The sequence below is a fragment of the Capra hircus genome, chromosome 12, assembly GCF_001704415.2.
Source record: "Capra hircus breed San Clemente chromosome 12, ASM170441v1, whole genome shotgun sequence".
In the NCBI taxonomy this organism is placed as follows: Eukaryota; Metazoa; Chordata; class Mammalia; order Artiodactyla; family Bovidae; genus Capra; species Capra hircus.
In genome coordinates, this window is record NC_030819.1 from 38741138 (window position 1) to 38763854 (window position 22717).

Genomic DNA, 22717 nt, shown 5'->3' on the forward strand with positions numbered 1-22717 from the left:
AATATTTTCTCTGAGTCATTTTCTTAATATGGATACCATTGCTTTGCCAGATATAAGACTATGATTACTTCTACTCTGCAACTTAGTTCATTTTTTAAAAATGTCTTCTAAAAGAGCAGAGGTTTTTAATATTGATGAAATCAACTTAGTAAAGCTTTATTTTATTATAGTTCCTTTCAAGAACCTATCTAGGAAATTTTGAGCTGTATCAAGTTGCAAAAAAATCATGTTTTCCAAACATCTATAGTTTTACTTATTACTTGCAAGTTTTATCTTAAGTTAGTATTAGTGTATGGTATGAAATAAGGTTGAGGTTCACTTTCAAAAATATGTCTAATTTTTTTAGCACCATGTATGGAACTTTCCTTTCTCCAGTTGAATGGTTTGCTGTCTTTATTAAAAATCAAATAATCCAGAAAGTGTGGGTCTATTTATTAGTTCTCTAATTTACTTTGTTGCTGTATCTGTCTTTCTTTATGCCAGTAGTATGCTAGCTTGACACAATAGCTTTATATTAAGTCTTGAAGTCAGTCTGTGTAGGCCTTCCAACTGTGTTCCTCCCCCCGACCTGCTCACATTATTTGGGTTGTTCTAGTGTGCGTATGCTCTTTGTCTTTGGGAAAGCAACTAAGAATGAAATTGCTGGATAACTGGATAGGTTGTTTGGTTTTATAAGAAAGTCTTCCTCACAAACATTGAGAATAGTCGGTCTTGCTAATTTCAGGCATTCTGGTAGGTGTGTCATGCTATTATTAAAAGTAGACTTTGAATTTTCACATAAACGGAATACTAAAATGTTAAAAAAGGAACTGTGATTGGAACAACACTGAATTAATAGAATTCATGATTTTATCTTTAGATATTTTAGAGAGTCTTCTTAATTTTTCCTAGCAATGATTTGTATTTTGTACTGTTAAATTTATTCCTATATATTTTGTGTTTTTTGATACTATTGTGAACGAAATTGCTTTTAAAATTTCGATTTCCAATTGTTTACTTCTAGTATATTTTCATGTAATTATCATAGCCTGTTAAATTTACTTATCAGTGTCAATGATTGCTTTGTAATCTGAAAATATAGTCTTTCCTCTTCATTTCCGACCTTTGTAAATTTTTTCCTATCGTCCATTAAAGCTCAAATATGTTTGATAGAAGTTATGAAAATTTCTTGCCTGGTTCCAGAAGGCAATCCTCTAGAAATCCTTGCCTGGTTCTCTCCCTTAAAGGGAAAGCAATTGATATTTCATCATTAGTTACATTAGCTGTATATTTTTTATAGGTATCTCTTATCAGATTGAGGAAGTTTTCTTTTATTACTTATTTATTTAAACAGAGGGACATCTGCAAAGTTACAGAGATAAAAAAGAGTATAGAACTTTCAAAATAAGGTGATATGATAAGAGTGGCAAGGCATGAAAAAGTACAAAGATAAATGAGTCTAATCATAAAAAGACATGCTAAGGAATTTGACCTTAGGCTGATTTATGTTTATAGGGGCATTAAAGCAGGTGTATGGTATGGTCAAATCTATATTTTATAGAGGTTACTCAGATGCCATGAAGAAACTGAGGATAAATTTGGAAACTATTGTAGTTATCAGACACTGACCTTAGAAATTAAAAAAAGGCAATTACAGAAATGAAAAAAAGTTTTTTCTTAAATTGGGCTACCAACATAACACAGTCTTCATAAGAAAAGGTACCCCAGATAGAGTCAACCTCAACTTCAGCTGAAGATTAAACCTACTTTTATAAGAATAATACTATCATTTCTGACTTTTGAATAGAAATAATGTACTGTGGCAAACATCTCAGGCAATGGTGAAATGTTAATTTGAAATATTCTCTTGGAGTCAAGGACAACACAGGAAGATGGCAAATAAGAGAGGAATAAAGAAGTAGAAATTAAAGGTCAAAGTCTATAACACAGGGTGTGCAATGAATTTCTATCTGTCCTTCAAGACTCATTCAAATGTTATCTCCCCTCTTTGGGATTCCTCACCTCGAACAAGGAATTAACTCATGATCTCTTCTGTACTTACCAAGATCTGCCTCTCTTTTGCTAATAGCACTTTAATTATCTGTTGACATGTTTGTCTCTCCCAGCAGAATAGACTAGGAATACCTATAAGCAAGAATTACTGCATGAACTCTACACCCTAGATCCTGGCATATGTAATCACTTTATCGCTGAATGAGTGAAATGAAGCAGTAAAACAAATAAATAAATGAAAAGATAAAATCTATCATAGTTAGACAAATATATATTTTTTGCTCTCAAATCACTAGAATTAAGGTTAATTATTTTTTAAAATACAAAGTATTCTTTCAAAGAAAGTCACAAGTAATATTTTAAAGAAATATAGCAAAGCAGTTTTAGAAACAGTATCAGGTTCCTTGTGCTGTCAGAAGAAAAAGCTGTGTCTGCATTGGGGGTGTGTGTGTTGGGGGAGACTTACTTTCTGCAGTCTGCATTATTATTTCATCAAGCTCTTTTTCCAGTTTCTCATAAGTGTCTAGCCTTGCCTTATGTTCAGAGTTCTGTGCTTGAAGTTCAGTAATGCGTTTTTCAGAAGAGGCTTGGAGACTATAAAATTCTTTAGTTAGAACCTAGAAGTGGAAAAAAAAATGGCAAAGGCAGAATTAAATTGGTTGGCAGTCAAGACGAAAACATGAAGCAAAAAATATTTTTTAATAATTTAGATATGAAGAGAAAGCTCAATGAAGATGACCGAAGAGGTAAAATACATTCGTTCCTAAGGAAAATAATTTGTTTTGAACTGAAAATTATGAAGCACCTTTTTATATAAATTGAAAAAAATGTAAAACTTAGGAATAGTTGTAGGAGTAACATTGGCATTTGCTTGTTAGAATTCAAAAAATGCAATAATGCTATACTCCTCACCTAGGTGGAGATTATTTATCTAGTGATCACAGATATTTGAGAAAGACTTGCAAAGCTGTGTGTAAAAATTACATACTCGTAATGAGTCCTTCAGTTTTCTACCACAGACTGTTTCATTTACCCAGACCATGGTTTTAGTTAAGATTTTTGGTTTGCTGAACAATCATGAATTCAAAGCAGCAAACCAAAATGTAAATGTGAAGTGCTACTTGGAACAGTACCAGAAATTGCCTTTGTATAGAAAGAAAGGATAACAAATTTATTAAAAAGACATATAAAAGACATGGAAATTGGATTTATTTTAAGTAGAAGAAAAAAGCCTATATTTTCCTATGGTAACTTACTGAAGAAATCACTAGGGTGACAATAATGAATTCACCAAGAAGGAGACATTTCTAGTGACAAAGGAATGTTTTAACGCTTACATTAAATTGCAACTATCTAGAAAGTTTACCTACTAGTACAGACTAAATTATGGGGTGGTATTATACTTACTTCTTCACACAGCATAAGGAATGCAGTATTTCCTGAGAAGCAATTGAATATTATGGTAAGAATATGGTTTGGAGCCAGAAAGATTTGGATTTCAATCCTGGCTTTGACACTTACTCGTTGTGATCTTAGGTAATTATTCTTTCTAGGCCTACCTCGGTGTGTTGTGGGAAGCATTAAATGAGAGGATAAATTCACAGTGTTTAGCAGAGTGACTAGAATACAGTAAAAGTGCTGAAAAATACTATTACACACTGCAGGAAATACAAGTACGAATACTCTGTATTAAATGGCTCATAAAGATGAGATGTGCTGCTTTGCTGCTGCTGCTGTTAAGCTGCTTCAGTCATGGCCGACTCTGTGCGACCCCATGGACGGCAGCCCACCAGGCTCCTCCGTCCCTGGGACTCTACAGGCAAGAATACTGGAGTGGGATGCCATTTCCTTCTCTAGATATACTGCTTTAATTATCCCGAATTCTCTATTATTAAGCAATTTTGAAGAAAAGTTATTTTCTCTAATGACATAAAGTTTACCTTAACAAATGTATGTGACTGCTTCCTGCAATAGGGAGAAAGAAGATATGGAAGATTTATTTACAGCTTTTAACAAGCAGAAATTTTGATTTAATTTAATCTATTTCATCTCATTTTCTTAAATTACTTCCATCAAAACTCTCTCCCAACTCCAAATAAACTAACAATCACCCCCTACCCTCTAAATACATTCCTTTGGAAGATGGAAAAAGAGTAACACGGGAGTTATATTTGTAGGATGATTTGTAGTATTCTTGATTGGATCAGAAAAAGAAAATTCCTGTTGTAGCATTAATTCTTGCTGGTTGGAAATGCTTTCTAGAGAATTTACTATAACAAAATCACTGCACAGTGAAACAATCTGGGGTTTTCAGAGAGTTCACTAAGTTGGGATGTAATTCATTAAGAATCTGGTCGCTGGTGACACATTAATGCCTTTGTCAGTAGAAAGGCTCAGTAAGGACAGTGTTAAATGGTGGTTCTCACAGCAGGGCTGATAACCTTTCATCTGTATCTCACTTTCCCAACAAAACTACGAAAGAAAAACTGCAGAAATGGATATCTGAAGAGACAAAGAACTAAAATGCTGGAGACGACATATTTCATAAAATACTATTTTAAGAGGAGACTGAAAGGTAGTATTAAATTGAAAGATACAATTTAAAATTCTCATTCATGATAGAAAGAAGACAGGGCCAGAAACTTTTGACTTGGGGTACCTTTCAATACCTCTGGTACACCACGGTAGAGAATTCTCTTTTATCATGGGTTTGTCTAAGTGGCTGATGTGAATAAATTTATTACAGTTTCTGAAAAGCCACTGAAGAACATGATTACTAGACCTATGGAAGGCTATTACATTAAAGATTCTTTAGGGAAAAACCAACCTATGAACATCTGAGTTTAATCATGAATGCAAAAAATAGGTCAACTGCTTTTAAGAATCCATTAAATATCAAGCTCTCACAGTGGATATTTCCTTCCCTTAAATAACAGAATTATAATACAAAGTTATAAAATTATATAGATAACATACATAAAGTGAATGAAAACACAAAATTATAGGTCAATAATTGCTCTAAGACAAAAATATAAAGTCAGTGTTTTCTTAAGTAAAACTTGCCATTTATTTCCTTGCGGCTGTGCTAGGTCTTGTAGCTACGTGAGGGCTTTCTCTAGTTGTGGTGAGTGGGGGCTACTCTCTAGTTGCTGTGTGTGGGCTTCTTATTGCAGTTATTTCTTTTGTTGCAGAGCACAGGCTCCAGGTGCACGTGGGCTCAGTAGCTGTGGAACGGGCTTAGCTGCCTCACAGAATGTGGGATCTTCCTGAACCAGGGAGCGAACATGTGTTCTCTGCATTGGCAGGTGGATTCTTAACCACTTGAACCACCAAGAAAGTTCTAAAGCCAGTTTTTGGAAAGCATTTGGAAACTGATAAGGAAAAAAATAAAACAGACTGTCCCTAAGGCATAAATCAATGAGAATATTGGGTAAAAGCCATCAAAAAGTACATAATTATAGTAATCTTTACCCTTCACAACATTATTTCTCTCTGACTTCATTATAAATGGGGCGTGCCTGGTAGCTCAACTGGTAAAGAATCTGCCTGCAATGCAGGAGGCGCAGTTCAATTCCTGGGTCGGGAAGACCCCCAGAGAAGATATAGGTTACCCACTCTAGTATTCTTGGGCTTCCCTGGTGGCTCAGATGGTAAAGAATCCACCTACAATGTGAGAGACCTGGGTTTGATCCCTGGGTTGGGAAGATCCCCTGAGGGCATGGCAATCCACGCTAGTATTCTTGCCTGGAGAATCCCCATTGACAGAGGAGCCTGGTGGGCTACGGCTCATGCGGTTGCAGAGTCAGAAACGACTGATTGACTAAGCATAGCGCAGCATCACACCATTCATTCACTCATTAAATATTTATTGAGCATCCACTATGAGTGAGGTGCTGTGTTAGGCACTGATAACAATAGTAAGTAAATAGTCCCTGTCCTCTCAAAGATCCTAGTTTAACAGAGGAGAAACTGTAAAGAAATTCCCCTAACACCTCAGTTTTATCAACCCAAGTTTTTACAATCATAGTATTTTTCACAAAGGTGTTTCTCCATGTAAGGCCTCTACAGAGAGCTCAATAATTACTAGTCACCTGCATCCACAGACTAAGTGGGTAGCTCTATGGAAAACTGGTTTTCATATTTTAAGTTGCAACCTTTAGGAGGTCATGAAATCAGTTTTGACTACAACCAGCTAAAAACAATAAAACAGAAGGGTTAAAACATCAGCGCTGTGTGTTGTAAAGTATTGGTTAATGAAATGTTGGTTTCAGTATGCAGATAGGGCAAGTGGCTTTCTACTTTCCTAAATATAACCCCTCACTCCCCCCAAACACATCCGTAAGCACAGCCATCTGATGTGGAAAGAAAAAGAAATGGCTAGGAATTACAATACTTAAACCATAAAAAATTTGCAGATGACGAACACCAAAGCAGAGCTAATCTAATCTAAAATGTGTGGGAGAGTCGCCTGTAGCAGATTGTGACTGCAGCAGTTTCCCAAAGAAGGTACCTGAAAAAGTTTTAAATGCAGAACACTGGTTTATTCAGAAGTAGGTATCATCTATAATTTTTACTCATGTTTCTTTAAATATGTGCTATTTAATTAACACTGTCTTTATGTTTTTCCCTAAGGCTTTATTTTCTGTCAGACTCTTTATTTTGTTGTTATTATTATTTTTTAAATATTTATTTATTTATTTTGGTTGCCCTGGGTCTTAGTTGGGGCACGTGGGATCTTTGACGCACCATGCAGATCTTTCACTGCGGTGCACGGACTCTCTAGCTGTGTTGCATGGGCTCCAGTGCGCAAGGACTAGAGAGCTGTGGTGTGTGGGCTTAGTTGCTCCGTGGTAGGTGGTACCTTAGTTCTCCAACCAGGGATATAACACGTGTCCCCCTTGAACTCTGAGGTGGACTCTTAACCACTGGATGACCAGGGAAGTTCCTTTTGTTTTGTTAATCTTATCAGAGTACTTTTCCAAAATGTAGTCTCTGCAAGTTTATTGTAATGAATATTTACATCATCAATTAATCATGCTAATGATATTATTAAGCTTCCCTGGTGGCTCAGATGGTAAAGAGTCTGCCTGCAGTGTGAGAGACCTGCGTTCGATCGCTGGGTCAAGAAGATCCCCTGGAGAAGGAAATGGCAACCCACTCCAGTATTCTTGCCTGGAAAATTTCATGGATGGAGGAGCCTGGCGAGCTACAGTACATGGGGTTGCAAAGAGTTGGATATGACTGAGGGACTTCACTTTATATGATATTATTGTGTCTTTCATTCAGCATTTTAAAGAAGCATTTCCTTGATTCTAACATATTGAAGAACATGATTGCACATAATCATACAATGTATGAATACAGCAAAATTTATCATTTTAACATACTAATCAAAAACTGTTTAATTATCTATTGTTGGACATTTTAAGACACTTCCAGTTTTTATGATAATAAATAATGCTGTGATATACACAAAGAACATAAAATCTTACTTGTTCTCAACAAGCACCTCATTGTTCCTTTAACTAAAATTACTGGATCAATTTTTTAAGGACTTTAACACAAATTACCATATCATTCTCTAGAAGGGATGGTCCATTTTCTACTTAAATGAGATTTCCCATTTAAGGGGACTTCTGCCAACACTTTAAAAACAACAAACAGACCTATGGCAATTTGCATTTCTTTTCTTAGAGGCTGTCCATTACTTCTTTCCACCTTTTTATCTAAAAGAGGAAGATACATTCTCTTGATAAGAGATCTTTAAAAATTAAAGACACGGCTCCTTCTCATACATAACACAAATATTATTTATAAAGCTCAATATGATATATGGACTTCCCTGGTGGTCCAGTGGTTAACAATCTGCCTGCCAATGGAGGGGACACGGGTTCAATCCCTGGTCCAGGGAGAGTCCACATGCCGTGGGGCAACTGTGCACCACAGCTACTGAGCCCAAGTGCCACAATGGCCTCAGTTCGCCCCAACTAGAAGAAAGCCAGTGTGCAGCAACAGACACCAAGCACAACCAAAATTAAATGAAAAAGAAAACAGACCTTATGCTTACAGAGCTGACATTCTGTGTTAATTTTAAAACAAAAGCTTGTATATGTACCTCCAATTTTTTCTGGTATTTTTCACATTCCAACTGACACTGTGTGAGATTTCTTGCAGTCTCCTCTTGTAGAAGTTGAGCACGCTCACTTTCAAAAGATTTTATTTTACTTTGATGGAGAAATTCTGTTACTTTGCTTTCTGCACTAAGTTGTAGTTCTCTGTACCTGAAAAAAGAAAACAATTATGACACAATAAAGGAATCTCAATTTATAGAAACATAAGCAGTACTTCTACCTGTTCAATATCCCTATATTATCATTCAGTTAATAACTTTTATTCATTCAGCCAAGCTTTTGTAAATAATTTAGATGGTCGTGTGTATGGAAATATGCTAAGTCCGGGGAAACAAAACATACTGATTAAACTTCCTTTACTGCTCTCTTATTTTCATTCTTCCCATTCCAAAATAGTTATTACCTATTATTATTATTTTGCAAGATAAGACATTTAAAATAAAAATGGTAAGAGCAAGGTTCAGTTATTACTTAAAATGACTTAATTTCCATATATTTCATAGGCTTTCTTAAATCTATAGCATTGTTTCCAACCTTGCTATTTCATTCTGTCTAAATAATATTAAATGGAGAAGAATGGCATGAAATATATGCATTAACTTGCAATTCTTGAGACATATATAAAATACATTTTAAAGCTGGTAAATATATATTTGATTTTTATAAGAAAACATAATGTACATATTACAAAGATAAATATATAACAATAAGCAGTCTATTACAACACAGATAAGAAACATTCTCTTCATTCCATAGGTATAACTAGTAATAAAAACATTTCCATTTAACATATAAATCACTGCATACTGTAGATCTGAAAATGCTTCAAGTTGACTATGTTCTAACAAAAAGCAAAACAAAGACAGAGTATGCCTTTTCAGGGAGTTATTATGAACCCAATATAATGCTAGATGGTCCTAAAATTCGATTTTTTCAAATATTTATTGAGCTAGTCACCATGCCAGGCAAATATGTATACAGTAGAAGACAATTTTTTTTCCCCTTTGAAGAACTTATGTTTTGGGAGTTCCCTCGTGGTCTAGTGGTTAGGATTCAGCATTTTCATTGCCAGGGCCGGTCTTCAGTCCCTGGTCCAGGAACTGAGACCCTGGTTGGGGAACTGAGATGCCACAAGCTGCGTGGTGTGCCAAAAAAAAAAAAAAAAAAAGAACTTAGTTTTCTGGGGAAGAGATGCAAATAAATATGAAAATTCAATAGAACAAGATAAGCGCTTCAATAAGGTAAACCCTAGGTTTGATGGGTACATACAAGAAGAAGAATTAACTCTTTGTGTAGATGTGTGTTTGAGTACACAGCAGAAAGAAGTCCAAGGTGGAAGTTCTTAGAAGTAGAAACAAGAGTACATGCAGGCCAGAGAAACAGAGAGTAGTCTGTTTTACCCATGGCATCTCATTTAATCCCACAACTCTATTAGGTATTTTGCAGATGAGAAACCAGAGGTTCAGAGATTAATTCATTTCTTTAAGGGGAAGAAGTTCCTGGTAGATTTCAGAGGGGGTCTCAAATCCAGCTATGTTTGACTCCATAGTAATGATCTTTCCACTATTACATAAGAATCTTAGCTGATATTTCTGAAGTCAGATAAACTTTCAAATGTGTTTTAAAGGAAGTCGCTTCACTCTTGTGACAAGAACATTTAAAATATAATCAGAGAAGACAGGCATTAGATTCTTGCTACAGGCTACTTCACTCTTGGTACTCTTGAATCTTTCTTTATTTTCAAGTTATGTTACATTCAGAGTGGTGGAAGCTCCATTCAGGCTTATTGGTACACATCACTTAATACACACCAAGGCTTTAAGGTGAATGTCAGCTTGTGTGTTTAACTTTTTGGGAAGTCCAGGCATTAATTATATACGTATATAAAAGAATAGCTAGGTCATATGGTCACTCAGGTTTTAAGCTTTTTGAGGAACTGACAAACTGCTTTCAGTGTGGTTGCACATTCTCACCAGCAATTACGAGGGTGGTAAGTCCTTCATATTCTTATCAAAACTTACCATTGTCTCTTTGATTATAGCCATCATCACGGATATGAAGCAGCAAAACAATTACTTTAGTCAAAAATTTATTAATTAAACAACTTACTGACATGAAAATGCCCTGAATTCCCTGGGGTAAATAGTCATATAAAATATAAATGCATAAAACATGTGAAATCCATACCTATTTGTATGCTAAACTATGGGGCATACTAGACCTTATTATTGAAATAAATACTAAGTCATTTGGAATGTGATATTTATTTTTAAAAGAGTTTGTTCTGAAAAAATTAAAATGCAAAGTTTGCCTTTTTACGATCCAGGACATTGTCAGTAATTCTGAGGTCAACTTCAAACAGGAAATGAAAGACTTAGCTTTTAGATTACACCTGCTCTTCTTATTCATTATGTGGCATTTGAAAGTTTCTTTTAGCACTATTCACCTTCCCATTTTACTACACAGTTAAGTACAATAGTGATTACTTAAAAATTTGAGGATATTAAGTTTAATAAAATGCCACTTACATGAACCAAATGATAATCCTAAAGGATTCATCTATTCTCATGTCATTTACACAGTAAAGGAAAATCTGCCTCAAATCATTATGCCTTTGTAATAATAGTTATTATTTTAACTTAAGTCGAACTGTGAAAACACTTTAGAAACATTAGCGCTGCAAAGGCAGTTTCAGTGTGAGGAAGAGATGGCGACCAGGGTACAGGCTGACAATTCAGCTAACTTCCTCCTATTTGTTTTGCTAATATAACCTGTCACATTTTACGCAGTTGACTCAGACTTCTCATCTTCTTCTCTTAATGTGAAACTTTTATTTGAATGAAGGCAATATTATTCATATGTTCGCAAGTTTATGTTTGACATTCTAATTCAGCGTAGTAACCTTAAGAGGTCACATTTCTTACAAAGTTTATCAGCATCTCCAGCTATAGTCACCCCAGGTCCCTAGTTTGACTAGATTAGTCTTTACATTAGCTGGGTTTTTAGTTTGCATAAGACTTACTCATAAATCACACACTACTTTAAGAATAGTACTATGAAGACCTAGAATGAACTGTTTGCTCTTAAGGAATAGTCACTGCAACATACTTTAAGCTGGACAAACAAGGAGAATTTCACCTGTGAAAAGGTGAAAATGAGCAGTTAGACAGGGAACAACAGAGTTAACCCATAAGAAATGCTTTCAGCTACAGTGAATAAACCCCAAGCAGCACTGCATATTTTGCAATGCTGAGAAATAACTGCAGGAGAGACATCAAGATAGAATTCTGTCTTCAGAAACAGGAGAGCTCATTGGAACAAAAGCACTAGATAAAACACTAAATAACAACAGATCTGTATAACAATATTTACATCAGCAGGCTTTACATATATACTATGGTGAAAGTTTGCTCATTATACTCTGATGTATTAAGCCAAGCAATGTATTTCTATCTCCCATTTCTATCAACAAAGTTATCACGGGTAAGAAGGTCAAAAGTGAAAATGGTAGTCACTCGATCATGTCCAACTCTGCCCTCTGTCCATGGAATTCTCCAGGCAAGAATACTGGAGTGGGTAGCCGTTCCGTTCTCCAGGGGATTTTCCTGATCCAGGGATCAAACCCAGTCTTCCACATGGCAGGCAGATTCTTTACTGTCTGAGCCACCAGGGAGGCCCAAGAAAGTCAAAGACTGCTATAATTATTAATCTAGTTTTTACTCCAATGAGTAACAGCAGCTGATCTTTGAATTTTTATCCACATAATGTTCATGGCTTCCCAAATATTAAAAGTGGGTGTGGGACTTCTCTGGCAGTCATTGGTTAAGACTTCATGCTTCCACTGCGGGGGCATCGGTTTGATCCCTGGTCAGGGAACTAAGATCTCACATATCCAGTGGTAAGGTTCCTGTAGTTACCAGGATCGACAGGTGGTCCTTCCATTAAGAAATCCTGAGAGCTGGTCTAATTTAGAATGAAGGCAGTGAAGCAGCTGAGGCAAGGCACATACAAGGAAGACTGGTAAAAAAAGCTAAGCAAAGTCATAGGATTTCCAGTTATAGGCAAGTGTTCAGGGAGAGATTTTTAGTAGCTGGGCATCAGTTAAATCAAGTTTTGAGAGGAACTCTGGGTCAATACAGAGAAAATACTTGTGGGGTTTATAAGAATACACGGGAGCAGGAAGTCATGGTTGAACCACTAAATCCTCTGTGTGGGGAGGAGAAATTAATTCTAAACTCCACAAATAAATGGAGCACAGGCTGCTGATGAACTTTCTACATGTGAAAAAACAAAAATAAAACCAAAAAAAGAATAGTGCTCAGAAACAGAGACGGGCCTGAAACTTCAGATAGGGATTACACTGTGGGAAACTGGATTAGCCAGGGACAGAAGCTGTCATCTCTGATTACTAAGAATGAATTTTGTTTACACGGGTGGGACATCAATCTCTTTTCACTCTGGTGTTTTAGGTCCCTCCTCCTTATTCTTTCAACAGGCTTCACTGAGTTGATGTTCAGTTTCCTTTGAAGTATTCATTTTGGTTGAGCTGATAACTAATCTGTACCTTTACTTTCTATGCCTCCTATGGGGATAAAACTCATTTCCATTCTGTTTAGAGAGAATTTTGGTTGTGCTTCTAGACCAGTTCCACTTGTAATACTAGCCTTGAACCACATGCTGAAAATGCTCTGGATGAGTCATTGACAGTTAACCAAGCCTTCCGAATCATTCTGCTAATTAAGAATTGAGGAAAAACACAAACACAAGAACCTGTTCATTTGGATTTTCTGCTTCTGTGAACTGAGAAAAAGCTAATTATCTTAGGTTAAAGATACTAAACCATTGATTTTTCAATTATCCCTAAAGGTTTTCTTGCTCTCAATAATATCTATCTGTATATCTATATTTATAGATCTGTATCTAATCTTGTATTAACTAGTATTATTTGTTGTTGGTGTTCAGTCACTAAGTTTCACCCGACTCTTTGTCACCCTGTGGACTGCAGCATGCCAAGCTTCCCTGTACTTCACTATCTCCCAGACTCTGTGCAAACTCATTTCCATTGAGTCACTGATGCCATCCAACCATCCTGTCCTCTGACGTCCCCTTCTCCTCCTGCCCTCAATCTTTCCCAGCATCAGGGTCTTTTCCAATGAGTTGGCTCTTCATATCAGGTGAACAAAGTATTGGAGCTTCAGCATCAGTCCTTCCAAGGATATGCATTTAAATATGTAGTATTATATCAATTACATATTTAAAGCATGAGTATGGAGTAAGCTTTTTATTTTCTCTTTCAAATAGGCTGTTTTATATAGGGTTAACTTTCTATTAACCAGAATATTTCCTTTTGTGTGTGTGTGAGTGTGTGTGTGGGTGTGGGCAGGCCACATGGCATGCAGGATCTTAGTTCCCTGACCAGGGACTGAACCTATGCCCCTGCAATGGAAGCATGGAGTTTTAACCACTGGACCACCAGGGAGGTCCCAACCAGAATATTTCATTCCACAACATTTAATTCATTTAAAAATATTTACTGTGTATTTAAGTGTGTCAGGTTCTATTAGGATACCAGAGAAGCACAAATTGCATTACTACTCTAAGAAGCTCACATTATAATGATGCGAGGAAGGCAAACAAATGTAAAGTGATATGGTAATAAATTATAATAATAATAATAGAGTAGGGGAAATATGCAGATGTCAGTGATGGTGTTATTTTAAAGGGGCTGGGCGGAGAAGGTGGTATTTGAGCAAAGACATGTATGCCAGAGTTTACCAAAACCTGTATTTCAGAACAAAAGTAAGTGATTAATTAAAAAATATATATACTGGCCATGCATCATATTCAAGACTTTAAAAGAATAAAGACTTTTTCTTTTTAAAGAAGAGATACAATGTCAAACACATGAAGACAATAGAAGTCTTTCACAATGATTTGAAACTTGGTATCTTAAACCAGTAGTGAAAATTACCTACTCAAACCATATTAATGTATTTACTAGACAGTCTCAGCTATACAAATTGTAAATAAAACAAAGAGAATTAAATTTTTAACAAATGCACCAGTGACATCAGGATAAGTGCTACTACTTCATAGGGCTGGGAATAGACACTTATGTAAATGAACAATTTGATCACTGTTTAAGAAATACTTTGGATTTACTTTTATTCTGAGATGATCTATAAGCCACATGAGAAATGTCTTCTCATCATTTATTCAAAATGGCTTTACAATTTTTGTGTTGATTATACAAATAATAGATTTATCATAGAATTTTAGCAAATATGGAAAACGGAAAAAAATGTCAATCATAAGCTTATAATGATAACTGTTTATATTTTCATATTGCTCCTTCTTCTCTGCACAAGTAAATATTTTCAAGGGTTTAATTTTTTTTAATTAATTTTTTTATTGAAGGATAATTGCTTTATAGAATTTTGTTGTTTTGCTATCAAACCTCAACATGAATCAGCCATAGGCATATATATATCCCCTCCCTTTTGAAACTCCCTCCCATCTCCCTCCCCAACCCACCCCTCTAGGTTGATACAGAGCCCCTGTTTGAGTTTCCTGATCCATACAGCAAATTCCCATTGGCTACCTATTTTACATATGGTAATGTAAATTTCCATGTTACCCTCTCCAAGCATCTCGCCCTCTCCTCCAATCTCCCCATGCTCATAAGTCTATTCTCTATGTCTGTTTCTCCATGGCTGCCCTGTAAATGAGTTCTTCAGTACCATTCATCCAGATTCCACATTTTTGTGTTAGAATACAATATTTATCTTTCTCTTTCTAACTCACGTCACTCTGTATAATAAGCTCTAGGTTCACCCACCTCATCAGAACTGTCACAAATGTGTTCCTTTTTATGGCTGAGTAATATTCCATTGTGTATATGTACCACTACTTTTTTACCCATTCATCTCCCGATGGACATCTAGGTTGCTTCCATGTTCTAGCTATTGTAAACAGTGCTGAAACAAACAATGGGATACATGTATCTTTTTCAATTTTGGTTTCCTCAGGGTATATGCCTAGGAGTTGGACTGCTGAGTCATATGGTGGTTTTATTCCTAGATTTTTTAAAAAGAATCTCCATACTGTCTTTCATAGTGGCTTTATCAATTTACATTCCCACCAACAGTGTAAGAGCAGTTCCTTTTCTCCACACCATCTCCAGCATTTATTGTTTGTAGACTTTTTGATGATGGCCATTCTGACTGGTGTGAGGTGATACTTCATTGTACTTTTGATTTGCATTTCTCTAATAATGAGTGATGTTGAGCATCTTTTCATGTGTTTGTTAGCTACCTGTATGTCTTCTTTAGAGAAATGTCTGTTTAGGGATTTTTCTCACTTTTTGATTGGGTTGTTTTTCTGGCATTGAGTTGTATGAGCTGCTTGTATATTTTGGTAATTAATCCTTTGTCAGTTGTTTCATTTGCTATTATTTCTCCCATTCTGAGGGTTGTCTTTTCAACTTGCTTATAGTTTCCTTTGCTGTGCAAAAACTTTTAAGTTTAATCAGGTCCTACTTGCTTACTTTCGTTTTTATTTCTGTTACTCTAGGAGGTGGGTCAGAGGATCTTGCTTTGATTTATGTCAAAGTGTTTTGCCTATGTTTTCCTCTAAGAGTTTTATAGTTTCTGGTATTACATTTAGGTCTGTAATGCATCTTGAGTTTATCTTTGTGTATGGTGTTAGGAAGTGTTCTAATTTCATTCTTTTGCATGTAGCTGTCCAATTTTCCAAGCACCATTTATTGAAGAGGCTGTTTTTTCCCTATTGTGTATTCTTGCCTCCTTTGTCAAAGATTAAGGTATCTGTAAGTGCATGGGTTTATTTCTGGGCTTTCCATCTTGTTCCGTTGGTCTAAATTTCTGTTTTGGTGCCAGGAACATACTGTCCTGATGACTGTAGCTTTGTAGTATAATCTGAAATCAGGAAGGTTGATTCTTCCAGCTCCATTCTTCTTTCTTAGGACTACTTTGGCTATTTGGGGTCTTTTGTGTTTCCATATGAATTGTGAAATTTTTGTTCTAGTTCTGTGAAAAATGCCACTGGTAACTTGATAGGGATTGCATTGAAACTGAATATTGTGTTTGGTAGTATAGTCATTTTCACAATATTGTTGTAAAAATGCCAGAAAAACAAACAACCCAATCAAAAAGTGGAAAAAAGACCTAAACAGACATTCCTCCATTGTTCCTACCCAGGAACATGGAATATCTCTCCATCTATTTATGACATCATTGATTTCTTTCATTAGTGTCTTATAATTTTCTGTGTACAGTTCTTTTGTAGCCTTAGGTAAGTTTATTCCTAGATATTTAATTCTTTTTGCTGTAATGGTGAATGGGATTCCTTAATTTCTCTTTCTGATTTTTCATTGTTAGTATATAAAAATACAAGTGATTTCTGTGTATTGATTTTGTATCCTGCAACATTGCTAAATTCACTGATTAGCTCTACTAAGTTTTTGCTACTATCTTTAGGGCTTTCTATGTACAGTATTGTGTCATCTGCTAAGAGCTGTACTTCTTTTCCGATCTGGATTCCTTTTATTTCTTTTTCTTCTCTGATTGTTATATTAGGACTTCCAAAACTATGTTGAATAATAGTGGTGAAACTAGACATCCTTGTCTTGTTCCTGATCTTACGAGAAATGCTTTCAGTTTTTCATCATTGAGAATAATGTTTGCTGTAGTCTTATCCTATATGGCTTTTACTATGTTGAGGTAGGCTATGCCCAGTTTTTGAAGAGTTTTCATCATAAATGAGTGCTGAATTTTGTCAAAGGCTTTTTCTGTATCTATTGAGATTATCATACGGTTTTTGTCTTTCAATTTGTTAATATGGTGTATCACACTGATTGATTTGTGTATATTGAAGAATCCTTGCATTTCTGGAATAAACCCAACTTGATTATGGTGTCTGAGCTTTTTGGTGTGTTCCTGAATTCTGTTTGCTAAATTTTGTTAAGGATTTTTGCATCTATGTTCATCAGTGATATTGGCCTGTAGTTTTCTTTTTTTGTGTCTGGTTTTGGAATCAGGGTGATGGTGGCCTCATAGAATGAGTTTGGACATATTCCTTCATCTGCAATTTTTTGAAAGAGTTTTAGAAGGGTAGGCTTTAGCTCTTCTCTAAATGTTTGATAAAATTCTTTTGTGAAGCCATCTAGTCCTGGGCTTTTGTTTTTTGGAGATTTTTGATCACAGCTTCAATTTCACTGCTTGTAATTGGGTTGTTCATAATTTCTATTTCTTCTTGGTTCAGTCTCGGAAGACTGAACTTTTCTAAGAATCTGTCAATTTCTTCAGGTTATCCACTTTATTTCCATATAACTGTTCAGAAAAGTCTCTTAAATTCCTCTGCACTTCTGCATTGTCTTTTGTAACCTCTCCTTTTTATTTCTAATTTTGTTGATTTGATTCTTCTTTCTTTTTTTCTTGATGAATCTGAATTTTGCTTATCTCCTCAAAGAACCAGCTTTTAGTTTTATTAATCTTTACTATTGTTTCCTTCATTTCTTTTTCTTTTATTTCTGTTTGGATCTTTATGATTTCTTTCCTTCTACTAATTTTTTTTTTTTTTTGTTCTTCTTTTCCCAGTTGTTTTAGGTGCAAAGTTAGATTGTCTATTTGATGTTTTTCGTGTTTCTTGAGGTAGGATTGTACTGCTATAAACTTCCCTCTTATAATTGCTTTTGCTGCATCTCATAGGTTTTGAGTTCTCATGTTTTCATTGTCATTTGTTTCTAAAAATTTTTTGATTCCCCTTTTGATTTCTTCAGTAACTGGTTGGTTATTTAGAAACGTGTTGTTTAATCTCCATGTGTTTGTGTTTCTTACAGTTTTTTTCTTGCAATTGATATCTAGTCTCATGGTGTTGTGGTAGGAGAAGATGCTTGATATGATTTCAATTTTCTTAAATTTACTGAGGTTTGATATATGACCCAAGAATTGGCCTATTCTGGAGAATGTCACATGTGCGCTTGAGAAGAAGGTGTAGTCTTCTGCATTTGGATGGAATGGCCTGAAGATAACAATGAGATCCATCTCATCTAATGTATCATTTAAGATTTGTGTTTCCTTACTAATTTTCTGTTTTGATGATCTGTCCATTGGTGTAAGTAGGGTGTTAAAGTCTCCTACTATTATTGTGTTACTGTCAATTTCTCCTTTTATGTCTGTTAGTGTTTATCTTATGTGTTGAGGTGCTCCTTACGTTAGGTGCATAGATATTTACAATCATTATGTCTTCCTCTTGAATTGATCCCTTGATCATTATGTAGTGTCCTTCCTTATTATCACTTGTAATCTTTATTTTAAGGTCTATTTTTTCTGATATGAGGGTTGCTAGTCCAGCTTTCTTTTGCTTCCCATTTGCATGGAATATATTTTTCCATCCTCTCATTTTCAGTCTGTGTGTCTTGAGGTCTGAAGTGGGTTTCTTGTAGACAGCATATATATGGGTCTTATTTTTGTGTCCATTTAGCCAGTCTATCTTCTCATTGAAGCATTTATCCATTTACATTTAAAGTAATTACTGATATATATGTTCCTATTGCCATTTTAATTGTTTAGGGTTGATTTTGTAGATCATTTTTCTTCTCTTGTATTTCTTGACTACATAAGTCCTTTTAACATTTGTTGTAAAGCTGGTTTGGTGGTACTGAATTCTCTTAACTTTTGCTTGTCTTAAAAGCTTTTTATTTCTCCATCAATTTTGAATGGGATCCTTGCTGGGTACAATAATCTTGGCTGTAGGTTTTTCCCTTTCTGTACTTTAAATATACCTTGCCATTCCCTTCTGGCCTGCAGAGTTTCTGCTGAAAGATCAGCTGTTAAGCATATGGGGCTTCCCATGTATGTTACTTGTTGCTTTTCCCTTGCTGCTCTTAAGTCTTTCTTTGTGTTTAGTCTGTTAGTTTGATTAGTGTGTGTCCTGGTGTGTTTCTCCTTGGGTTTATCCTGCATGGGACTCTGTGCCTCTTGGACTTGACTATTTCCTTTTCCATGTTGGGGAAATTTTCAACTATAATCTCTTCAAAAACTTTCTCATACCCTTTTTTTTTTTTTCTCTTCTTCTTGGACTTCTTCAGATCTATAATTCGAATGTTGGTGTGTTTAATATCGTCCCAGAGGTCTCTGAGATTATCCTCAGTTCTTTTCATTCTTTTTACTTTATTCTGCTCTTCATAAGCTATTTCCAACATTTTATCTTTCAGCTCACTGATTCATTTTTCTGCTTCAGATATTCTGGTATTGATTCCTTCTAGAGTATTTTTAATTCCAGTAACTGTGTTGTTTATCTCTGTATGTTTATTCTTTAATTCTTCTAGATCTTTGTTAATTGATTCTTGCATTTTCCCCATTTTGTTTTCAAGGTTTTTGATCATCTTTACTATCATTATTCTGAATTCTTTTCAGGTGGTTTGCCTATTTGCTCTTCATTTATTTGGACTTCTGTGTTTCTAGTTTGTTTCTTCATTTGTGTAGTATTTCTCTGCCTTTTCATTATTTTTTTTTACCTCATTTGAGGTCTCCTTTTCCCAGGCTTCAAGGTTGAATTCTTTCTTCCTTTCAGTTTCTGTCCTCCTAAGGTTGGTCCAGTGGTTTGTGTAAGCTTTGTACAGGGTGAGATTTTTGTGCTTTTTGTTTGTTTGTTTTTCCTCCGATGGGCAAGGCTGAGTGAGGTGGTAATACTGTCTGCTGGTGATTGGGTTTGTATTTTTGTTTTGTTTGTTGCTTAGATGAGGTGTCCTGTACAGGGCGCTACTGGTGGTTGGGTGATGTGGATCTTGTATTCAGGTGGTTTCCGTTGTGTGAGTTCTCACTATTTGAAACTCCCTAGGGTTAGTTCTCTGGTAGTCTAGGGTCTTGGAGTCAGGATCCCACTCCAAAGGCTCAGGGCTTGATCTCTGGTCAGGAACGAAGATTCCACAAGTGGTTTGTTATGGCGTTAAGTGAGATTAAAACAAATATCGAAAAACGAGAAAACAAAGATGAACCCCAGACAAATGGCAGTTACAAAATCAGGCAAATAATAATTAAAATAATGGAATATACACATATACACCCATGAGCAAAGTCAAAACAGTCCAACAAAAATAAATTAAAGTAGATTGACCTGGCAAATAAAGGAAATAAAGAATTATATTTATCAGTTAAGAACAAAACTAAAACACAAACTGGAAGATTTTAATTCTGTATCACATCCAGTCTTAGGGAAAGACTTCAAATATTAGAAGTAAACATTTGCTTGCTCAGTTGCTTCAGTCATGTCCAATTCTCTGCGACCCCATGGATTATAGCCCACCAGGCTCCTCAGTCCATGTGATTTTTCAGGCAAGATTACTGGAGTGGGTTGCCATTTCCTTCTCCAAGGGATCTTCCTGATCCAGGGATTGAATCCACATCTCTTTAAGTCTCTTGCATTGGTAGACGGGTTCTTTACCACCAGTGCCACCTGGGAAGCCCCAAGTAAAGACTAAAGACCTCCTATTTACCACTCTTCTGTGCATCTTCTTTGGGTTTTCTTTTTTCTTTTTAAGCAATACATGTACACAGAAGGATATATCAATCTACTTTTATTATTTTTTTTAATGGCAGCATGTCACATACACTCTGTAAACTATTTTTCATCTAAGAATATGGGGATCTTTCCATGCCTCTACCTCATTCTTTCCATTTTCTATGTAGCAGATCACAATGTGGACATAATCATTTAATTAATTACCAAATTCATTTATTTTGTACTAAACTTATGACCATTTAGATTATTTCCAATTTTTTTTATTATACAGAGTGCTTCAAAGATGATTTTAAATAATGCCTCCAGTTCATGAGTGAATGTTTCTCTAAGAAAGATCATGAAGTGGAACTGCTGAGTCAAAGGATTTTAAAGTTTAAGAGATACTGCCCTCCAAAGTGGCAGTATCAATTAAAAATGGTCCCACAGGTGTATGAAATACGGTTTCTCACCAATTTTTTATCTTATCATATATGTACATTCTATATGTAAATCACACCCTCATATCGAATTTGCTATCCTTTCCCCCCTCAATAGAATGTAAAATTCTTCCTATGCTATTAAATCCCCCTTTTAAGTGTTATTTTTATTGGCCCCATAATTTTCCATTCTTAATTATTCCTTGATTGTCAAGATATTTAGCCCTTCCCCAATTTCTCACTTCATTTTTTATACTAATAGTAGTGCCCAGTTTATTCACCCACCCAAAGCAATGAGTTTTACTCTAAGTATGATTTTCCAAAAACAAATACATCTTTGAAGGAAGAAAGCTCTTACAATTAAAGGCTACTCTAAGGATTGTGCTAAAAAGTAACTATACTTTTATATACTTTTAACTATACTAACTATACTGAGCGATGACTGAACAATTGGGAAAAGCATTGTATGAGCCCCAAAAGTGCTTACTTTGTGGAGGATATAATCATTCAGATCCATACATTCTATTGTGTTTGTTTAAAAAATACAAGCTTGATTCATTACTTACATACATATTTAGACATGTATTATAAATATAGCCAAAATCACATAAGAACATGAAAAGTGTGCATCCTGGTGAAATGGTATTATTGTAGGTAACAGTATCTGGGAGATGTGAAAGGTTGGAAAAAAAGTTGTTTTTACATTATGTGGTTTGAATCAAAAGTAATTTTTAAAGGCAACTAAAAAATGTTTGATATGAGCAATTTAAAAAATGTAAACTTAAGCACCCTCCATTTAAATAATTATGGCTGACATATATTTTACTTCTCAAAATTGAAGTGTTTATTTATTAGCCAAATAAGGGATGAAGTACATTATATCAGTTTAGTTTTAATATTCTGAAAACACTTGAAAGATCTCTGAAGCCAGAAATAAGCACTCTTGCTGTACCAGACCCAATCTCCAATTTCTAATTTGTTATTTAAAAAAGGAAACAGAGGCTTCCCTGGCTGCTCAGTGTTAAAGAATCCACCCGCCAATGCTGGAGACAAGGGTTTGATCCCTGGTCTGGTAAGATCCCACATGCCATGGAGCAACTAAGTCCATGTGCCACAACTACTGAGCCTGTGCTCTAGAACCTGGGAACCACAACTATTGAGGCCACATGCTGCAACGGCTGAAGCCCTGGAGTCTGTGCTCTGCGACAATAGAAGCCACTGCAACAAGAACCTACACACTGCAAGAGAGCAGCCCCCACTCTCTGCAAGCAGAGAAAAGCCAGGCAGCAACAAAGACCCAGCACAGCCAAAAATAAATAAATGAGTAAAATTACTAAAAAAAAAAAAAAAAAAAAGCAAACGGGCTTCCCTGGTGGTACAGTGGGTAAGAATCCACCTGCCAATGCAGGGGACATGGGCTTTGGTCGGGAAAGATTCCACATGCCATTGAACAACTAGGCCCGTGAGCCACAACTACTGAGCCCACATTCTAGAGCCTGCGAGCTACAACTACTGAGCCTGTGTGTGGCAACTACTGAAGCCTGTGTGCCTTGCACACCCCAGTGCAACCAAAAATATATTTAAAGAGCAAACAAAGAAAACCCAAAATTTTATGTAGTTTTATATATTCCAAAT

At 35.6% G+C, this 22717-nt stretch overlaps 1 protein-coding gene across 2 annotated transcripts in view; it reads right to left on the reverse strand.

Annotated features, from left to right (window-relative positions):
* The window catches only part of PIBF1 (progesterone immunomodulatory binding factor 1), a 229464-nt gene that overhangs the window by 91461 nt on the left and 115286 nt on the right, over positions 1–22717 (reverse strand). For both annotated transcript variants that reach the window (XM_005687655.3, XM_018056511.1), the window contains 2 exons: positions 8108–8273; positions 2459–2609 (listed from right to left, as the gene is read on the reverse strand). In XM_005687655.3, the coding sequence (XP_005687712.1) occupies positions 2459–2609; positions 8108–8273 (317 nt within the window). The remainder of the gene's footprint in view (positions 1–2458; positions 2610–8107; positions 8274–22717) is intronic.